General features: G+C 36.3%; 1 protein-coding gene across 1 annotated transcript; it reads right to left on the bottom strand.

Annotated features, from left to right (window-relative positions):
* Window positions 1-284: 284 nt before the first annotated feature.
* Window positions 285-1,889, bottom strand: LOC145636712 (carlactonoate CLA methyltransferase-like). Its single transcript, XM_081688273.1, has 4 exons — window positions 1,815-1,889; window positions 1,390-1,521; window positions 1,181-1,342; window positions 285-341 (listed from the first exon to the last, which is right to left on the bottom strand). Exons 1-4 carry the CDS (start codon window positions 1,887-1,889, stop codon window positions 285-287), a joined length of 426 nt encoding a protein of 141 aa, XP_081544399.1.
* Between the last annotated feature and the right edge of the window lie 20,812 nt (window positions 1,890-22,701).

Here is a 22,701-nt window from a genome sequence, read left to right as displayed (position 1 = left end):
TTAGGGACGGAGGGAGTAGTAAAATATAAGCTAAGATTAACAATCAGTAAAATAATTGGGAGTACCTCATTAAGCATATCAAGTATGACCATGTTCTTTAGTTTGAGTATCCACATTTGATGTGGTCCATGATTCTCAGAACTGGCCATTATGTTGATAATCATCCTACCTCCTTTAATAACCTCCTCCTTTAATAACCTCTTCCCCACGACACTTCAAAAATGCGGTAAAGTCCGTCGCAAACTGTTTTTGATATGCTATGCAAATTTCGGGTGGACTAGTCTCTACATGTAACCCTTCAGTAATGAAGCCCCGTCTTTATCGAACAAATCATCTGGTACCTATCATATATATCATTCACCATTATTAGATCATTGCTTTATACTTCGTAATAAGTACATTTCTTTGCTTCATATTCTCTTCGTTTTTAAATACGAGTAACTTTTGTATACATGTGGTGTACAATAATTTACTATACATCAGGGGTCAGTTTTATCAAATTTAAGGTCACTTTTAAAGTTTTTTGAGTAACTTATATCAATAATAAATAAATATTTCCTAACTTTTATTTATGTCAGGGAACTTTTATTCGTATTAGGGTAACTTTTTGCTCATTTTAGGATAACTTAATAACGGATGTATTACCTCCGTTACATATTATTTGCAACGATTTGACATAAAGTAGAGAGGAAAAATGTCTAATCGTTGCACATAATATGTAACGGAGGTAGTATGATATTTTATTGTGTATTGATATATTTAAATGTGTCTTTAAATACTTGCTCCACTTTTCATTTTCGGTCGTTTTTAAATACTTGATCTATTTCTTTATTTGAAAAGTTTTTACAATATTTATTTCATTTCTCTCAACTAGTAGACCCAACATAAATCATATTTTATTAATTTCATATTCTCTCACCTCCAATTCTCTTAATTACTTTTGTTTTTTTATAATTTTTTATTCTTCCACATACCCCACAACCTCCATATTTTATTATTTTTCTCTAATTTCTCCTAAAACTCAACGCATAAAAAAATAGAACAAGTATTTAAAAACAAAGGAAAATAATATTTAGACCCTGATATTTATACTTATTTTCAGCTCATTCAAAGTTAGTTTTTATTTTGAGGTGCATGGCACCCTAAATAAGATTACGAGTAAAATTTAACAAGAGTTTACCTTGCTCAACCAATGCGCGTTATTAGCACAGTGGACAAAATGTAGGAAATTATCAGGGAATAATCTCTTCTGATAAGATCCTGGAGTCATAGATACGAAGAAGGACCCCATATTATTGCCACACCTTTTGTTCTCAAGATCTTCAGGAAAAGACCCAGAGACCTTGATATTGAATTAAAGTCATTGTTATAAAGATCGTTCAAAAATACATGTATTTGTGGAATTTCTTTTTCTTTGAATTTCTCGTTTGTAACTTGAATCAATTCTGGAACTATCATCAACGTATTTGGGCCACATGCACATCCAAGTTCTATATGAATCGTTTTCGATATCGAGTTTGCCTACATAGAAAAGAGAAAAAAAAACCATATAATTAATAAATTTAATTAATAAGACCCAAGCTTAAAAGAAATACACCAGCCTGATCCCTATATGTTTTCTATACTTCAAATTGGTTGTTAGACTTGTTAGTTGTTAACTTTAAAAACTTCGTCTACAACTTCTCACTATAATAAATACGAGTATTAAAAATATTATATCGACTTTGAAAATCATTGTGACATAAAAAAAAATGGAGGTACCGAGGTTGCATACGTAGTAGATAATATCCATGGATGTAAAATTATAACCTCACCTGGATTTCTGAATTATGAGCATAGCTTGATTCTTGATGTGGTGACCCATTCATACGATTTATTTGCATATCCATTTGTCTAATGGTTGCTTTTAGTAGTACCTATTGTAAAATGATTGCATATCGTTGCGTTGTGTTCAATGGCGAAGCCAGGATTTTGAAGTCCCGGGGGCCGGACTTAATAGACAAAAGATTGATGGAAAAAAATTAAAGTGTACTAATATTTTATTGTCACTAAAAAATTTTAGTTAAATCGTACTCGATGATTTTTCATAGTAGCAAAATCATCAATCAAAGATTAAACACTAAAATCTACGACAATTTTTTTTTCTATGTATACAACCAAAACATCTCTAAGAAAATCATCTTCCTTTTTACTCCTTAATTGAATTTTTACGATATTCATTGCAGAAAAGATCCTCTTCTTGTTGAATATTAACTTTTTGTAAAAAAAAAATTTGCCTTTGAAGTGAAACCCTCCTCTTGTTGATTATTAACTTTTTTTGTAAAAAAAAATCTAGTGTTTTTTATTTCATGATTTAATCCCTATCAATATAAAAACTATAATTCTCAAATTAAGTAGACTATAACCCTAAAATTTCACAATCATGTAAATAGCACAAAGAAATTTAATAATTGAATGACATAACATAATTTTTAAAAAATAATCAAAATGAAAAATTTTAAAAAATACCTTTGTAAAAAAAAAAAATTTGCCTTTGAAGTGGAACCCTCCTCTTGTTGATTATTAACTTTTTTTTGTAAAAAAAAAAAATCTAGTGTTTTTGATTTCATGATTTAATCCCTATCAATATAAAAACTATAATTCTCAAATTAAGTAGACTATAACCCTAAAATTTTCACAATCATGTAAATAGCACAAAGAAATTTAATAATTGAATGACATAACATAATTTAAAAAAAAAAAAAATCAAAAAGAAGAATTTTAAAAAATACCTGATTTGGTTTGCTAGAAACCCACGTTGAATAAGAAGTTTTAATTAAAAAAATATGTAGGAGATGGGATTCGAACCCAACCCACTTGGAAAAATAAAACATAACCTAACCAACATGACAAGGTATATTTATTGTTATAATTGTGTCTTGAATATTTTATATACTAATTTTAAGGGGGGCCATAAACTATAATATACGGGCAGCAAATCTGGGCAGGGGAGGCCGGGCCTCCAGCAGCCCCCCTTCCCTTCGCCCTTGGTTGTGTTCATCGTTAAGGCGTTATATAAGCGTCTAGCTACTAGCTAGGTCGCGTAGGTGGCATTTTTGCATATTTATTGCCAAAAAGAAAAAAAAAGTATAAAAAAAGTACTCCGTTTATTATGCTGTATAAAAAGTACCTTTTTTTAAATTTTTTTATTTAGTTATTATTTTTTATTTATTTGGACAAGAGGTTACACATAATAGGGCACTAAAAGACAAAATTAAAAGAGGATAAACTAGAGTTTGCTGTCATAGCACGTAGCAAGGACGTGTGCCCTCTCCACTACCACCCAATCCACCTTGAGAACGATACACCACTCGAACCTGGTGCTTAAGTGGCTAATATGAGCAAGTGTCCAACGAATAGCAATATCCGAATTTTGGGCACCACGAAGGCAATGGACAACTGTAATAGAGTCTATGTAAATTGTAACCGCACGAAATGACCTTGCAACCGCCCATTGTAACCCTAAGAGACAGGCATTCAACTCCGCATGAAGAGCAGGCTGAGGAAGCCCAGAAGCAACCTCTCCAAGCCAGCCTTGTTCCCCGTACTTCCCAAATTATGGTCACCAACCCATCCTCGATCTGTTAGTTCGTTTATTCCACGAGCCATCAACCAAAATAACCGTTTGCACTAGCAAACTTCCAGATTTTGTGTCCTGCAAAATACCACGTAAAAACCCCGGAGGGTAATCACTTACCAGTTCAAAAGGGTGCAAAGCGCGAAGACCCCCTGCCTTCTTAGCAGTAAACTGATCCTGTTGGCAAAGACCTTAAGATATAATTATCAGTGTCGACAAATGATCAGCACCCGCCGGGTTGAAAACCCTCTGATTACAGAATATCCACAACCCCCAAAGAGTTGCGATGAAAAAGGTCGTCATGTGACCATCAAAACCATCCTGGCTTAGAAATAGTTTGATATAGTACATAATCTAATCGTTGAAGGATTGGTTTGCGTTAGCTTGTGAGTGGATACCTAAAATCTCACCCCTCCATGCATTTCGTGCAAAATTGTAAAATCTAAAGAAGTGCTGTAAATCTTCCCCCTGTGTCCCATAGAGGTCACAGTGTATACTTACAACCAGGCCTTGTCTTCCCAAATTAGTCTTTGTAGCGATTCCATTATGTAGAAGCTTCCACATAAACAGTGTAACACCCCAATAATTCTCTCTTAAAAACCTGTGAGAAACCTGTATATAACCTGAACAATTTCAAGAGAATTACTGGTGTGCTACCGCCACGTGTTCAAACGTTAAGGCTATCTCAGAAATTTTGCAGCGGAAAACCAAAGCAGTTTTAAATAAACCTCAAAGCAAAGGAATTAAATCAAAATAAGTATTACAAGTTGGAACCATTAAGGCCCTTATTCAAAACCCAATAAAAAGTAGTAAGTGATTAAATTCAGTGTTCAAATAAAATTCAAACCCAAAAGAATTAGTGTCAACTAAAATCGAATTAAAATAAATTCAAACTTTGCAAAATTAATAATATGGAAACAACCAACTCTCTACTCAAGATCCCACAACCCTCAACCTTGATGAATGCTGCATGTGTAAGAACCTGTGGTTATTCTGCTCCCCAATATTACAAGTGTAAAAAATTGGATCGTCACAGGGTCATTGAAAGGCGAAGACCATGACCAAAGAAAGACACACACAAAAGCACGTAGTCAGCAAAGCTGAGTACATACAAGCTGCGAAAACAAATTAAGAAAATACCTAACATGCTACTAATATTCAAGCACAAGCATCATTAAATACAGATTCAATTCACGACTCGATTATCAAATTTATTAAGACCTCACTAATTAATATTAACTGACTCATTTATTTATTTCATTGGATTTAGCAACAGACAAGGTTGTCCAACCCATGTCCCATTTGGAACATCAATAAAGAAAAACCCCATGCCTCATTTCGGAAACATCAATAAACATCCAACGACCACGGGCGCGACTCCGTGACCGTAATTAGTATGAGATCTCACCTAACTCCTAGTTTTAGAAAAATAATATTTGAAATAAGAGACTCGTAGATCAGACAACCTCGATAAAAGTACACGGCTAATACCCCATGTACCCCAACCCCTGCTTGTCATTACTCCAGATGTGCACCATTCCAGAGTTTTATTGCTCATCCATCTTGCACTTTACGTGATTTACAGGTTTAGACTTGGTGATGACTCATATACATATCAATACAAACATCCCAAAAGCAATTCAATCAAACATGGAAAATTCTCAATTTAGATTCTTGATTTATTAGTGATAAACAACATTTATTAATTATTCCATTACTACCTCGGTGTATAAACACCTTGAGTGCATAAGGCACCCCAAAACCTTAACCTCGTCTTACAAGACTTGAATTTCTCCTTTACTCATCCAGTTTACATAATCATGAACGAGTAATGATTTGATCTTTACACCAATCACATACCTTTGCCTTTAAGCGCACCTTGCATAATTAAAGCACAAATAATACTTGCATTATAAACTAGTGCACATCATTTGAAATTCACAATGTATAACCAGACAATTTAACCCAGTCAATCCTATACATGATACTAAGTTCTCGATCCGTCCTTAAACATGCACCTACAAGCAAGGTTTCGTATCTTGTACATACCTTGTGTAAACAATCCGGTTGGCCACTTTAAAACTAGAAGTCGTCTTCTACAAAGTCCTCTCCTAAACCAAACAATTAGAAATAAATCAATACCAAAGCAATTAAAATTACAGCAATACTAAACTACTTTAAAACCTCTTAAATCACCAAAATAAAGCCTTTAGATTGTCCCCAAAAATCAAAGTTAGTAATATAACATCTCAACTTTAAGTTTACATGTTAGAATTATGAAAATATAGTGTTTTATATCAAATTACAGCAACTTTAAAGTGGGTAAATAAATCTGGAATTTTGTTTTAAATATATAAAATAACCCCATAAGCATAATTACTTGAATTAGTCATTATATAGCAAGTTAGTGTGTTAAAAACCCAAGAATATATCAATTCAATGCAATTAGAGGCTTCAAAATAAAAGGTATGAGATCTGAAAATTATTTTTAAAGTTAGAATATAAAGTTCAAAGCTTTTTCAATCACAAAATACTCACAATGATTATTTTGTAGGTTTAGAAGCATAAAAACATGAAATTAACACTACTTGTTCATAAAAATTGAAACTTTAATAAATCTGAAAATTTATTTATGATTAAGATAATTATATTTTAATGTAATTTAAACATAATATGATTAGATAGTTTGATTAACACGTAATCAAGTCCTAAAACATGAAAAATCAATGTTTTAAACCCTAAAATATGCAAAATACATAATCTGAAATTTTATTTAATAATTTAGACATACAAAATCCATAAATTTATAATCTTTTGTAATTTATACATACTATTAAAGCCTAATAACAATAATTTTATAATTGAAATCAAATAAAAATTGAATCTTTAATCAAAATAATAAGAAATAAAGAAAGAGAAATAAGAGGAAGGAGAAGAGGGGAGAGCGAACTGCAGTGGTGCGGCGCGGCGGTCAGGCGGGCGCGGCGGCAGCAGGGGAAGCTTCGGGGGGTTTTTTTTTTCTCTGTTTGCTGCGTGAATGAAGGAGAAGGAGGAAGAAGTGAAGCTGATTTTTTTCACGTGAGAAGGGGGAGAAGGTAAGGGTTTTTGAGGGTTTTATTTGGGCTTTGGGTTTCTTAATTAGACTAGGAGTAATATTTGGGTTTCGGGCTATAATGTTAAAATTGTTGTAAATTAGTTAAAAACATATTAGTTTACTTAAATCTTTTCATAAAAATTAACTTATTTAATGAAACTGACATAAAAATATTTGTAAGAATAATATATAAATAAATTATAATTAAGTTAAAAATATGGGGGATTACAATCTAGCCCTCTTAAAAGAAGTTTCGCCCTCGAAACTTTACCCAAAATCCATAGTTCCTCAAAAGTATTCAAAATTATGCGTTTTGTATTGCTGTAAATTGCTTGCTTCTCAACAAACACACTTAACAAATCGAACTTTGTACTCAATGAACTCATATTTGGCCAAAGTTTACATACTTTTATTGTATGTAAACGCAATAATGATGCATAATTATAACCAAAACATGCAAAATCAAGCAATAAATGGTATAATTGAGGTAAAAGCGCGAAATTACATCGCATTCTTCCCCCCTCAAAAGAAAAGAGTTACGCCCTCGTAACTCACCTCGTCAAACAACTCGAGATATTTGTTTTTCATCTCTTCCTTGGCCTCCCAAGTAGCCTCTTCGTACTCTTGGTTTGACCAAAGGACTTTCACTATCTTCACATCTTTGTTTCTAGTACTACGCACCTTGTGGTCTAGTATCTTGACTGGTCTTTCTTCATAAGTTAGAGACTCATCTAGTTGAATAGTCTCCGGCCGCAAAACATGGGTTTCACTAGGCACATACTTTTTCAGTTGGGAAATGTGGAATACATCATGCATTTTCTCGAACTCCATTGGCAAGGCCAATTTGTAAGCCAATTTCCCCACACGTTGGAGAATTTCATACGGACCCACATATTTTGCACTAAGCTTCCCTTTCTTGCCGAATCGCATCACACCTTTTGTTGGAGAAACCTTTAGAAATACTTTGTCCCCAACATTAAACTCATCATCTCTCCTCTTCAAGTCAGCATAACTCTTCTGTCTATCTTGTGTTGCCTTGATACGCGACTGGATTAGTCTCACCTTGCCCACCATATCCTCAATGAAATCTGTACCCAAAGTAACCCGTTCACTGTAATCATTCCAGCAAACTGGGCTTCTGCACTTCCTTCCATACAATGCTTCAAAAGGTGCCATCTTGATGCTTGCATGGTAACTGTTATTGTAAGAGAATTCGATCAAAGGTAGGTGATCCTCCCAATTTCCTTGGAAGTCTAAAGCACAAGCTCGCAACATGTCCTCCATGGTTTGGTTTGTTCTCTCAGTCTGACCATCGGTTGCAGGGTGAAAGGCAGTACTCATCTTCAATGCTGTCCCAAGGTTCTCTTGCACTTTTTGCCAAAACTTTGATAGAAACATCGAGTCTCTATCTGACACTGTGTCCTTGGGAACTCCGTGCAACCGAACTACATTCTTCACATAGACGCTTGCTAGCTGCTTCTTTTTCCAGGTTTCTTTGATAGGAATGAACATCACTGTCTTAGTAAGTCTGTCTACAATCACCCAAATCGTGTCATTCCCAGTACGAGTCTTTGGTAAGCCTGTCACAAAGTCCATGGATATGGAATCTCACTTCCAACCTGGTATTTCTAATGGTTGTACCTTTCCCATGGGTCTTTTGTGGTCTATCTTCACTTTCTGGCACGTCAGACATTTAGATACAAACTCAGCCACTTCTCTCTTCATATTCGGCCACCAATAGAACTCCTTCAAATCCTTATACAACTTATCGCCCCCAGGGTGAACTGAATATGGTGTATTATGGCACTCCTCCATGATTTTCCTTTTAATATCTTCACACTTCTGTGGTATGCACCATCTCTCCTTGTATCTCAAGCTCCCATCCTCATGGATCTTGAATTCAGTCTCCGCACCACTAGTCACACGATCCCTAATCTTCTGAAACGACTCATCCTCCAGTTGCTTTTCTTTAATCTCCTCAAATATGGAAGGTTGGATGGTTAAAGCACTCAGTAATCCCTCTAACTCTCCTTTGTTGATAACATCAAGGTTCAATCTCCTCATATCTTCACACAACTCATTGGCCACAATCAAAACATTGACATTATGACTCGACTTTCTGCTAAGGGCATCCGCAACTACATTCGCCTTTCCCTCGTGATACTGGATGTGGACATGGTAGTCTGTAAGATACTCCAACCATCTACGTTGCCGCATGTTCAAGTGATCTTGGGTAAAGATGTACTTTAGACTTTTATGGTCCGTGAAGATCTTACAAGAAACACCGTAAAGGTAGTGCCTCCAAATCTTCAAAGCGAATACAACAGTTGCAAGTTCTAAGTCATGGGTAGGGTAGTTGACTTCATGTTTCTTCAGTTGTCTCGATGCGTATGCGATCACCCTTCCATTCTGCTGTAGGACACATCCCATACCATGCTTCGAGGCATCACTATACACTTCGAATCCTTCTATCCCATCAGGTAATACCAGCACTGGTGCAGTGGTCAATTGCTCTTTGAGGGTTTGAAAAGATGACTCACAACTCTCGTTCCACTCAAACTTGCTCTGCTTCTTCATAAGATTAGTCATGGGTCTAGTTATCCTCGAAAAATCCTTGACAAACCTTCTATAATATCCAGCTAATCCCAAGAAACTACGAACATCAGTCACATTCTTAGGTGTAGGCCACTCACTCACCGCCTTGATCTTCGCAGGATCTACGGATACACCCTCCTTCGAAATGTAATGCCCCAAAAATGCCACTTTCTCCAACCAGAACTCACACTTGGAAAACTTAGCATACAATTTGTTCTTTCTAACAGTTTCAAGGGTAGTTCTCAAGTGCTCAGCATGTTCTTCCTCATTCTTCGAATACACCAAAATGTCATCAATAAACACAACTACAAACTTATCCAAATACTCATGAAACAATCGGTTCATCAAGTCCATAAATATGGTTGGTGTATTGGTTAACCCAAAAGGCATGACTGTAAACTCGTAATATCCATACCGAGTTCTAAAGGTTGTTTTTGGAATGTCTTTATCTGCAACCTTCAACTGATGGTACCCCGACCTCAAGTCAATCTTCGAAAACACGCTTGCCCCCTTCAGTTGGTCAAAAAAGTCATATATCCTAGGTAGAGGGTACTTATTCTTTACAGTCACATTATTCAACTCTCTATAATCAATACATAGCCTCAAACTTCCATCCTTCTTTTTCACAAATAGCACAGGTGCTCCCCAAGGTGATGCACTGGGCCTAATGAACCCCTTGTCTAACAACTCCTGCAATTGAGCCTTTAGTTCACTCATCTCAGCCGGTGCCATTCTATACGGTGCTTTGGAGATAAGTGCAGCTCCTGGAACTAAGTCAATGGTAAACTTAACTTCCCTCTTAGGTGGCATTCTCGAAATCTCTTCTGGAAAGACATCTAAAAACTCATTCACAATGGGCACATCCTCCATCCGCCTATTCTCACTCATACTCAAATCTTGAACACAGCAAAAGTACAATGGACATCCCTTATTCACTAGCTTCTTCACCTTCATCGCAAAAATGATCCCAAAACCTTTAGGCTCCCCTAACCGTCTATAGGACACTTTCTTACCCAAAGGATCACTCAGTTGTACCCTCTGCATCTCACAGTCTATCTTAGCCTTGTATAAACTCAGCCAATCCATCCCCAGAATTACATCTAAGTCCCCTAGGTTAAACTCAATAAGATCTGATGGAAAGATAGCTTCTCCTATTTTCAAAGGCAAGCCTTTGAATATTTTATCACAATGAACAAGTTTTCCCGTAGGCAGACTGACTGACACATCAACATGACTCGATTCAGTTAAGTTTAACTTGCGCACAACAGAAGTAGAAATGAAAGAATAAGCTGCTCCAGAGTCAAATAGAGTGTTGACAGAGATAGATTGGATATAAAAAGTACCAGCAACTACATCCGAGGACCTCTTAGCTTCTCCCTTGCTCATCACAAACAAGCGGCCGGGAGTGTTGTTTCTTGCCTGATACCCATTGTTGTTGTTGCCTGAGTTGTTGTTGCTTGAGTTGTTGCTGTTGCCATTGCCATTGCCATTGCCAAACCTGTTGTTATTGTTGCTACCATTTCCAAACTTTCCATTTTGACCATTTCCCCTATTCCCCTGGTTATTGAAATTATTAGGACTCTGCTGGGTGTTCCCACCATTCCCACTATTTCCCTGTTGTCTATGTTTGGTGTCACACTCATACTCCCTGTGTCCCTTCTTGTTGCAGAACCTGCAGGTCACCAAATTCCCATCACAGTCTCTCCCAGGGTGGTTCCTTCTACACTTCTTACAGTGGTAGGTTCTCTCCCCATTGTTAGCATGGGAAGAACTGCTAACATTCTGGTTACCCCTATCAAACGAGTTCCCATTCCTAGACCTCTTAAAATTACCCTGATTCTCAGATTTCCCAAAATCCTTCCTTTTCTCCCCAGCTTTAGCACTCGCACTATCAGTCCTAGTATTCAGATGGTACAGATGGGCAGCTCTCTCATACACCTTGTCAAGGGTTTTGAAAACTTTTCTGGCTAGGTCCTTCTGTAACTCGGCAGTCAACCCCTGCTCAAACCTCTGAGCCTTCAGCTCTTCAGTTGGTACTACCTCAGGAGCAAACCTAGAAAGGGTCATAAACTTATTATAGTACTTAGAGATTGACATGTCTCCCATTGCCAGGCTTATGAACTCCTGAGCCTTCTGTTTCTTTAGGAATAGGGGGTAAAACTTGTCCCTTAAGGAGGTCTTAAACACTTCCCACCCAAAGTTAGGTTTGGCCCTAACGGTCACAACATTGTCTCTCCACCATATATCAGCCTCGTCCTTAAGGTACATAGCGGCCTGGTCCACTTTCATACCCTTAGGACAGTTGAGTGCCACGAACAGCTTATCAAACTCTCGAATCTAGTTTTCTAGGAAAGTAGGGTCAGCACCTCCCCTAAAAACTGGTGGTCTAACCTGGGCCAGCTTCTTAAACATTTCAGCTTGGGGGTCGACTTGGTCTCCCCAGTTTTGGATCACATTTTCAGCCAACAAACGAATAACATCAGCTAAGGCAGCGTTCTCAGCCATTCTAGCTCTACGCCTGAAATAAAATAAATATGCACTCCATTTTAAACGAAACCCAAATACTATTCACACATATTAATTGAATCACAATATTATATTTATCACATAAATTGGTTCAAAAGGGCACCTTGAGATTGCACCCCCTTGTCCCAAGCAAAACCACACAATATAAGCACGATTCATACGCAGGATTAAATGAATTTAAGGAAGAAAAAAAAATTCCCATCTCGCGACACTCTTATCAAGTTTGATTATAGACAAAGAGATTTCCCCAAAAAGTATATGATTACAAAAATTAAACTTGCTCTTGCTCACAAATAAAAGTGAAATGAAGCTCTTAAAAATAAAATATCAACTTCTTATTATAACTTATATAAAGGTATCAATCCCAAATAAAGACTATGTAGCACTAGCTACTTATTAAAATTAATCATCCAAATCAGACTATAATGAGGTTCTAATAACTATTATCAATGACAAATGCCTTATTCATGCTAACTCCACCCTAAAAAAATAATCCTCAAGGTATCACATTACTGTTCCTATCTCTCTTCTCATTATAATTATTAACATCAAAATCAAGGTCATTTTCGTCATCCGAGTCTTCAATAATAATTGACTTGTAGAGCGGATTTGGATTTCTAGTAGCTATCTTCCCAACATTTGGATCTTCGGGTGGTGGTTGTAACCATTCAAGCACATCCTCATCTGGAAATTCAATAAGAGTATAATCATGGAACATTCTTTGGTAGGTTTTAATCTTATGCTTCTTATTCTTTGCTGTTTTAAACTCATGTAAGTACTGGTAGTCTTCCTCATCTGGATTAGATGGCGTCATAATCTTTTCAAACCTTTCCACAGTATCGTCACTTCGAGTATGACTCTCATCCTCAGACACAGCAATGGGGTTGTTCCTAATATCATTACTCACGCTTTCAGACGTGATTACTGAGTCGCTCATACTTTTTCTACGTTAACCCAACGCAACGAACATTCAAAAAGCATAACACAAGCACATCATACAAATAAATCAATTAGAACATAATTATAACATGTTAAATAAATAAGAAAATAACACTTCATGTGATAATTAAATGGAAGAGAAAAAAAAATATGTATGATGTATGCATGCATTCCCTTATTAAGTCTACCCAAAAATCACCAAGTAGACAAAATAAATTTCAAATTTGTTTTAAATAAAATGGTTTAAAACATACTTAGTTTCAAATGAATAAAAAAAAATTTTGTCATTAAAATTAAAATTTTAAATCATTGAATAGGCACCTAAGTCATACTAAGCTAATTGGCTTTAGTGGTAATTAAATCTAACCTAAGGTCTGATACCACTTTGTAACACCCCAATAATTCTCTCTTAAAAACCTGTGAGAAACCTGTATATAACCTGAACAATTTCAAGAGAATTACTGGTGTGCTACCGCCACGTGTTCAAACGTTAAGGCTATCTCAGAAATTTTGCAGCGGAAAACCAAAACAGTTTTAAATAAACCTCAAAACAAAGGAATTAAATCAAAATAAGTATTACAAGTTGGAACCATTAAGGCCCTTATTCAAAACCCAATAAAAAGTAGTAAGTGATTAAATTCAGTGTTCAAATAAAATTCAAACCCAAAAGAATTAGTGTCAACTAAAATCGAATTAAAATAAATTCAAACTTTGCAAAATAAATAATATGGAAACAACCAACTCTCTACTCAAGATCCCACAACCCTCAACCTTGATGAATGCTGCATGTGTAAGAACCTGTGGTTATTCTGCTCCCCAATATTACAAGTGTAAAAAATTGGATCGTCACAGGGTCATTGAAAGGCGAAGGCCATGACCAAAGAAAGACACACACAAAATCACACAGTCAGCAAAGCTGAGTACATACAAGCTGCGAAAACAAATTAAGAAAATACCTAACATGATACTAATATTCAAGCACAAGCATCATTAAATACAGACTCAATTCACGACTCGATTATCAAATTTATTAAGACCTCACTAATTAATATTAACTGACTCATTTATTTATTTCATTGGATTTAGCAATAGACAAGGTTGTCCAACCCATGTCCCATTTGGAACATCAATAAAGAAAAACCCCATGCCTCATTTGGAATTGCAGTGGTGCGGCGCGGCGGCAGGGGCGACAGCAAGGGAAGCTTCGGGGGGTTTTTTTTTTCTCTGTTTGCTGCGTGAATGAAGGAGAAGGAGGAAGAAGTGAAGCTGATTTTTTTCACGTGAGAAGGGGGAGAAGGTAAGGGTTTTTGAGGGTTTTATTTGGGCTTTGGGTTTCTTAATTAGACTAGGAGTAATATTTGGGTTTTGGGCTATAATGTTAAAATTGTTGTAAATTAGTTAAAAACATATTAGTTTACTTAAATCTTTTCATAAAAATTAACTTATTTAATGAAACTGACATAAAAATATTTGTAAGAATAATATATAAATAAATTATAATTAAGTTAAAAATATGGGGGATTACAAACAGTTTCCATGTGGGCATGGTGTAGACACCCAAATGTGTCTCCCCAAAACCAAACCCAGTGATGAATACCTTTCACGTCATTTGATTATCGAATAAAGCGAAAGTGTGAAAAGTCTAGTGATGAGGATGTTTTTATTAAAATATCTCTTCTTTCTGTTTTTGAAAATATTTCTTTTCTTACCTTATTTATGAAAAACGTGCATTCTAGTTTAGTTTGTTCCATGATAAGGGTCCAATAATGGTTTAGTTGGATGGGTCTTGAAAAGACCTTTCCAACGATATATTATAAGCCCAATTCCGATGAATAATGAGGAAGTTATGGCCAAAATACTAAACTGGGCTCGAACCGGATCTTACCTACGACCCAATGATCATTTGGAGGGTCCAAAGGTCTAATCCTATTCCTAAACTAATTAGGATTAATTAGAACCTTCCATGAGTTTCTAAAAAATCTTAATTATCCTTTTTGAAAAGAAAAGATTAAAGAATTTGAGTTAAATAAAAACTTTCTTTTTTAAAAACTTTCCTTTTCTTAAATCCTAATTCTATTCGAATTTAAAGATGTTCAAAGACAGTCAGATATTATTTTCGTGCCTCATAATCTTTGTCAAAATTGTATATGGTTGGATAGATCTTGAAATTATCTTTCCAATGATATATTATAATATTAAATCCGAGATATAACGAAAAAGATATGAATGAGATATAAAAGTCTATCCAAAACTGACCCTGTCCCACTATTTCGGCCATATCTTTTTATATACAAAATATTTTAATCTGATTTTAATTTGGTTGGAAAGTAGACTTCAAGAGCTTTCCAACGACATGAATTATGCCGTATTTGGGCTTCCGGATCAAAAGATATGATAAAAACAAAACGCGTGAAACTGATTATTAACGCCTGACGCCAAGCATTAGCGCCTGGCGCTAATGACCAGCGTCAGGCGCTGTTGACACCCATTTGTGTCTCCCCAAAACCAAATTCAGTGATGAGTACCTTTCACGTCAAATCATAATCGAATGAAGTGAAAGTGTGGAAAGTTTAGTGTAGCGGATAGTTTTAATTTCTTTTCTCTTCTCTCTGTTTTTGAAAACCTATTTTGAGAAAACAGCCAATCCAGTTTGGTTAGTTCATTATGTGGGTCCAATAGTAGTCTAGTTGGATACGGCTGGAAAAGAGCTTTCCAACGATATATTATAAGCCCAATTCCGATGAATATTGAGGTAGTTATGGCCAAATTACTGAACTGGGCCCGGTTTGAGCCTCATATGCGGCCCAATGATATAGAGGAGGGCCTAATATAGATTTATCATTCCTAATAATGGTTTTAGTCTTCTAGAAGGTTCTTTTCATTCCTAATTCAATTAGCATTGATAAATTGACTTTTGTTGACTTTTTAGAGTTTTAATCAGAACAAAAGAATGTTTTGAGGAAAATACGATTTTATCCTTCTGTACGGCAATTTCTATCTGATTTTAGAAAACGCGTCAATAATTAAGTGAGCTCCAAACGCCAGCATTAGCGCCCGACGCTAAGCTTGGCGCTTAGCGCTAATGTCAGCGTCTGGTGCTAACCTCGTTTTACGCGTCAGAACTCTGTTTTGATTTTTTATCTTTTTGGATGATTTTCTCTATAAATAGTCTCCTAAAAACTCCGTTTTCATTCACCAATTCTCACCAACTCTCATCAAGAATTTCTTGATTCACTCTCTCTTTCTAAGCCTAGCTTTTTACAAACACAATTCCTCATACATTAGCACTAGACACACCTAGCCAAGTTCGAAGTTGCCTTCGCCCTAGACGTGAAAGGTTTTAATTTCTGAGGGTTTGGTCCCAAATCTCTCTTTCAATTATTTAATTTAATTGTTTGATTTATTATTTTCCTTGAAGTTACTAACGTGTGTATTTTGTTATTAGAAAGAGGTACGAGGCATCCAAGTAAGTGCTTTAATTGTTTGCATTGATATTATGATATAGAAATCATGTCTAGGTTGTTATTATAATTCATAGTATCATGTTAGGATGCTTGATGTTTTGAATGACAACAATGATTCCTTGTATTATGTTTAGGGAAAAGGTTATAATATCAAATATGCTTATTATGATTCATGCGATGCTTCCTATATTCTTTCCTAATATTTATGTTAGTATCATGTTAGGGTTAAAGCTTTGATTTTTATTGTTTAGTGACATGCTAGGGCTTGTTATTAATCTTGTTAGTATCATGCCTAGGATCTTGCTATTAATATTATGCTTTAACATGATTATTATAATTATGATTATGATTATAATTATAATTTATTGTTATTATGTTGCTTGATATTTATTGTTATTGCTTGATCACACCTTTTTATGCATGTTTAAAGGGAATTTGTACTTGTAATCACGCTTAATAAGATAATTAATAATCTTGTTTAGGGTTAATTTTATTATAATTCAAGTGATCGCCAATAATAGTTTTATTTGTGCATTAATATTCAACCAACATAGATTAAACAGGTTTAGGGTAATCCTATTGATTGCATTTTAGTCAGAAAGCGCATTTGAATACGATCAGAATAAAGTAGAGGCCTATTATTAGGGCAGGTTCAATCTCTTTTAGGTTGGATTTGTACCTTCATCCCCGAACTACCAATCATGGTTCCAGACCTATTGGAGTTGACGATCTTCTGGATCGTTAAGGGGTGTAATCTTCACCTCGTGAACAGTTTACAAGTTCCTAAAACTTGTTGGCGACTCTTTTGCTCTATCTTCTTTCCCTTTGGACGCCACCGTACTTTAGTTTATGATCACAGTGGGGTTCAAGCTAGGGGTATTACTTGAAATATTCCCTACAGTTTTTGGCGACTCCACTAGGGAGGATTTCTATTTTAATTCCTGAAATTTATTTCGGCAATGATTTAGAATGAGTGGATGAGAATCGAAAAGTTCTAAGTATTTCATGTGTGTAATTTTGATTAACATTATTGTCATATGCATAAAAAAGATCTCATTGGAAAAACCATCCGTAATGAGTTAAAACATAGGATTTTTACACGTAGGAAATTTGAGGAATATCTTTCACAAATAGGATCGAAATAATGCTGCGCGAAACTGGAAAATTTTATCGAGCACAGAAAGCTGCTGAGGCATGTAGGAACTAGCGTCAGCGAACAAAGATTAGCGCCAACATTTTGACGTTAGCGCCAGGCGACAGATTTTTTCGCCAGGCGCTAAAGCCAAAAGGTGGCGCTAGCTTCTGTTTGCTGGCGCCAAGTTCTTCCAATACCAAGCCAGAAATATGCGTTCTAATTTTGACCAGTTTTTAGCATTGTTTGCTCGATCTTACTTCCTGATTGAGTTTTTCTCACTTTTTCTGAAACCCATATGTGTTCTACATATGGAAATAACCCTCTGGGAATTCAAGCTCCATCTACCTGATTGAACGCTCTGAGCAACAAAGGGTACATCCGAGAATGTTGAATTCACCAAACCATGGAAGCGAGCTTATCTAAATTCGCGTTGTCCCGTCCACTCTCGCCAACCCTTCACGGTTAGGCTTCCGCGCGGTGCATCTGGACAATAAACATGGACCCTCTATTGACTAACCCATATCCCAAACTTTAGAGAACTAGAGCCATGGTTAGGTTGCAAACTCATTGCATCATATTGTGACTACTTGACTACTTGTGCATTCTTTGTTGTGCATACTCTATATGATTTTTCCTAACCGTTTGTTTGACTTGCGTTAAGACAAAATAAACTGCTTAATGGCTAAAAAGACTTTGCTTAATTAATTAATTAATTTTTGTAATTAGAGTCTAATAATCTAATCAGAGTTGACTTAGTACGACTTTAGGCATACCCTGTAGAGTAATAATACCGGAAGCAGTTCCAGATCAACGTTCTAGCACTGGCGCCGAGATTTGGACTGCAGCGCCACTCTGTGGAGTGTAGCGCCTGGCGACAGCTTTGTCGTCTGGCGCTAGTCCTGTCGTTTTGGAGACAGTTTGGTTTATTGCTCGAGTCATCACTTTGTGTCTGATTAAATAGTTTGCTAATTAATTCTGTTAATTATACCTTGTTAAGTCATTAATTGAGTCTAGTCACATAGTCTAGCCACATGGTCATGACACGAGTCTTAACATGTCACCTATACTTACTAGTCTTAGCACACACTTGAGTATATATCACCATGACCATGTCTTAGGTTCATGCATGAGTCGGTTTTTTCCGTCATTTGAGTTGGGGGTACATTCTATTCCTAAATTTCCACATCTCTCCATCTACATGCTTTCTCCATATCACCATCCTCATTTTTCTACCTTCTTCTATCCATTGCATGTTGAATAAAGTTTGAATCAAACAATTAACAATGAATATCCCCAAATTCCTTTTCCACAGTACTTGGTCGAGGAGAGAAGGGCGATTAATCAAGGATAACCTCTTTATTCAAGTCTTACTTTTTGATAAACCGATTCGTCAAAAGAGGAAGGCTAAAAAGATAATGGCAACTCAAGAGGAAGTTAACGAACTTAGGAGTCAATTGACTGACGTGACTGAGGTGTTAAAGGCTTTAACCCTCAAAATTTATGACCCTTTGAAGCAACAACAAATGAACCTCATGCAAGAAAGCTTGAGCAAGCTATCTAGTGACTATAAATTTCAGGGCATTAGTTCACAAGGGGTCTTGGTGGATAAAGAACTTCTTCCGCATAAGTTCAATGCCAACGACATCCCAAAATTCAAGGCAACAGATAACCCTTATTTTCATCTAAGAGCTTTTGAAACAATAATGAGTGTTAAGGGTGTTGATAAGAAAGTGTTTCCCTCTATATTTTCTATATCTCTTGACACCGTTTGCCAACAATGGTTCTTCTCCTTTGACAAAGAGAAAACCTCTACCTGGGAATCGATAGTAAACACTTTCATTGATAGGTACAAGTGCAATATTCAAGTTGAAACCGATTATAGACAACTTGAGATGCTAAGACAAAAAGAGAATGAAGGCTTTACTTCTTTCTTTAATAAGTGGAGGGAAACTTCCGCTAAGATGATTGAGGTGCCCACTAAAAAAGAATCTGTGAGGATGTTTATCAAGAATCTCCAAGAGAAGTATTCGAAGCATTTAAAATATCGACATTATTTGAATACTTTCTAGGCCATTTATGACATCGTAATTGAAATCGAAGATGACCTCGCAAAGCAAAAAGCTACTAACAATAGTAACCACGGTGGCTGGAAAGGAAAGAAGAACGACAATCCTTCTTCTTTCGAAAACGCCCACTCTAGTAATAATGTTAGTACCTTTGACCATAATGGTGTCTTAGCCATGGGCAATCAATGATATAAAAAGAAACCCAGGAGAGAACTCACACCCATTGGAATGACCTACGATGCTGCTTTCGACCGTCTTTACGATCGAGGATTAATCAAACTTATTGGCCCTACCGAGGATCCAACGCCAGAAAATCGATCTTCGAGATGGGATCCCAACTCCTATTGCAAGTACCATCGAGGAAACGGTCATACCACTGATGAATGCTACAGGTTTCAAAATCTCATTCAAGATCTCATAGAAGCAAACAAGATCCCATTGCCTCTAGCTAGCGAGAAGACTGGGTGATGATGAAGCAAACAACATAAGACAAGAGGCGAGCTTCAACGACAAGATTTCATGACCTCCTTTTCCTTTTCTTTTTCTTTTTTTCCCTCCCCCAATAAGTCTAGCATAGGCACCTTTCTTTTCCCTTGAATTTAATTTTGTAGATTCTTTCTTTTTCCCTTTTAAATAAAATGAGCATTTATTTCCTTACATATGATCATTGCATTGCAAAAAAAAAAAAAAAAAATAAAAATAAAAATAAAAATAAAATAAAATAAAAAATAAAATGTTGAACTAAGCACAAGGTATACCAATGATTTGAGGCACCCCTTGTAGCCACATCATATCACCTTTCACCCTTCAATTATACATCCTTTTTTGGTAAACCACTTTGAGCCTCGTCTAACGATAGACCCTTCATTTTTTCAACCCATATCTACCTAACTTTGGGATGGGATTGTGTGCAACTTATGCAATTTTCAAAAAAAAAAAAGCTTGAGTGACTTCAAAAGATAAAATAGAAAAAAATAAGCAAAATAAATAAATAAATAAATAAATAAAAGTGTACAAAAGGGCGAGTGTTCCAATGTCTTTGACATGAACATGTCTTTGATAAGAACACGTCTCAGATTGCGTCTCTTATCGAGTGCTCGGTACCGTGCCTGAGAAACATGAATGCCAAGTGAGTGATAGACCGCATGATCGGGATTGCCCACACTTATAAAAATAAAATAGATGCTAAAGCAAAAGAGAAAAGAGAGCTAAAAAAGAGTTAAAAGCCTCAAGCATAAAGGTATAAAGAATCAAAAGCAAGGTTGCACATCTTGGGGGATTATCAAGGGTTTTGAGCTTTTATCCCTTTCTTCTATAACCTTTAGCCTAACCACGTTACAAACCCTTAAAATACCTTTTTGAGGTATACACACACTTGTGCGAGGTTCGGCTAGAGCTACGTTCGGCCTGATTCATAACGGATACGTAGGCAACCTCACATCGAGGTGCAGTCGTTATAAAAATGCATTCATATTCACATTCACACACTTACACCGTGATCATATCAAGGGATTCCCTGTGTTCATCCCTATTCATTTAGAGCTAGACTTGGGGGCTTGATCCCTATATCATTAGCTTACCTAGCCTAAGAGTCACCATCATTTGAATCCTCTTGAAATAATATTTTCCCACACACTTAGCCCTTGCAGCCTAACTTTAGTGTCACTATCACATACATCACAGATACATGACCAAATATACTTCCCTTAGGAACCCTTTGTCATGGAATCTTAACAAAACGTTGAAGCATGCCTTGTCATATCAACATCACTCATCAATCATAATTGTCATTGCATCACGAAGTATGAAGTGCTTAGCCTCCGTGCCTAAGTTACCCAAATGCTTTCATCATTGAGTCAACAATTGAGATAGCCTAGGATGGGTTAATCCTTGCACCTTGAGAGATAGTATCAAATGACATTTGACTAAGCTTATTCAACATGCACCTTCAAAAACTTTGCTTCTTTCTTTTTTGCGTCTTTCTTTTTCAGGAGAAAGTCGGTACCCTCCACAAAAATGACGGAATTTTTTTTCTTTTTTTTGCATTTTCGAGCCGCACAATCATAATACAATGCACACATGGGTCATGAGTCACACGTGTCAAACACTTTGAGTCGAGTCAACCTTGAGTCAATCACAGCGAGTCAAGTTCATACCTTGAGTCACGACTAGTCAATGAGTCAAGCAACACTAAGTCTTAGGTCAACCCTAAACAAAGATAAGCAAAGTTCTATAGTAAAAAATAAAAATGCAGGTGCATCCCAGCAAACGAGGACATTCCCGGATTTTTTTTCCAAAAAACCGCGAATATGATACAGGAGATACCTCCAAGATAAGAGGAGTTACATGGATCAGTAAATTAGAGATGAAGATCTTTAATTTATAAAAGATTTGAGAGGATTTGATTGAAAGGAAACGACCAAGCTCAAAGTTTGGAGCAAAACCAAGCAATAGCGGCAGAAAGAGTGAAAGGGTAAAGTCGTATCCCCTTCCATATGGATCCCCGCGTCGTTCCATTCCATCTAGGATTAAGAATAGGCGAAATCGGACCTGCTTTTTCCATCTCTCGTTATTTATGTTCTTAATTTCGTGGCGTGGATATTGGCAGGAGTTGATTGAAACTTTAGCATGGGCTCATGAACGCACACCTTTGGCCAATTTGATTCGATGGAGAGATAAACTAGTAGCTCTTTCCATTGTACAAGCAAGATTAGTTGGATTAGCTCACTTTTCCGTAGGTTATATATTCACATATGCGGCTTTCTTGATTGCCTCTACATCGGGCAAATTTGGTTAATTTTTGTGTTTTCTTCACGAGAATCTCATTTCTTTGGATGGAGAAGGCAACCCCCTTTCTTATACACTTTTACATCTAGGATCCGACTTGTATCATTGATACTAATAGGAACTGAACCATTATGGCAAGGAAAAGTTTGATTCAGCGGGAGAAGAAGAGGAAGAATTTGGAACAAAAATATCATTTGATTCGTCGATCCTCAAAAGAAGAAATAAGCAAAGTAGCATCGTTGAGTGATAAATGGGAAATTCATGGAAAGTTACAATCTCTACCACGTAATAGTGCACCTACGCGTCTCCATCGACGTTGTTTTTTGAACGGAAGACCGAGAGCTAACTATCGAGACTTTGGGTTATTCGGACATATCCTTCGTGAAATGGTTCATACATGTTTGTTGCCAGGGGCAACAAGATCGAGTTGGTAAGCATAAAAAAATATTTTCATTTCTATGATCATCGTCGATCGTAGA

This window comes from Chenopodium album, chromosome 6 (genome assembly GCF_948465745.1).
Source record: "Chenopodium album chromosome 6, dcCheAlbu1.1, whole genome shotgun sequence".
Lineage (NCBI taxonomy): Eukaryota > Viridiplantae > Streptophyta > Magnoliopsida > Caryophyllales > Amaranthaceae > Chenopodium > Chenopodium album.
The sequence above is the reverse complement of the archived record's forward strand: the minus strand, read 5'-3'. Positions and strand labels throughout refer to the sequence as shown.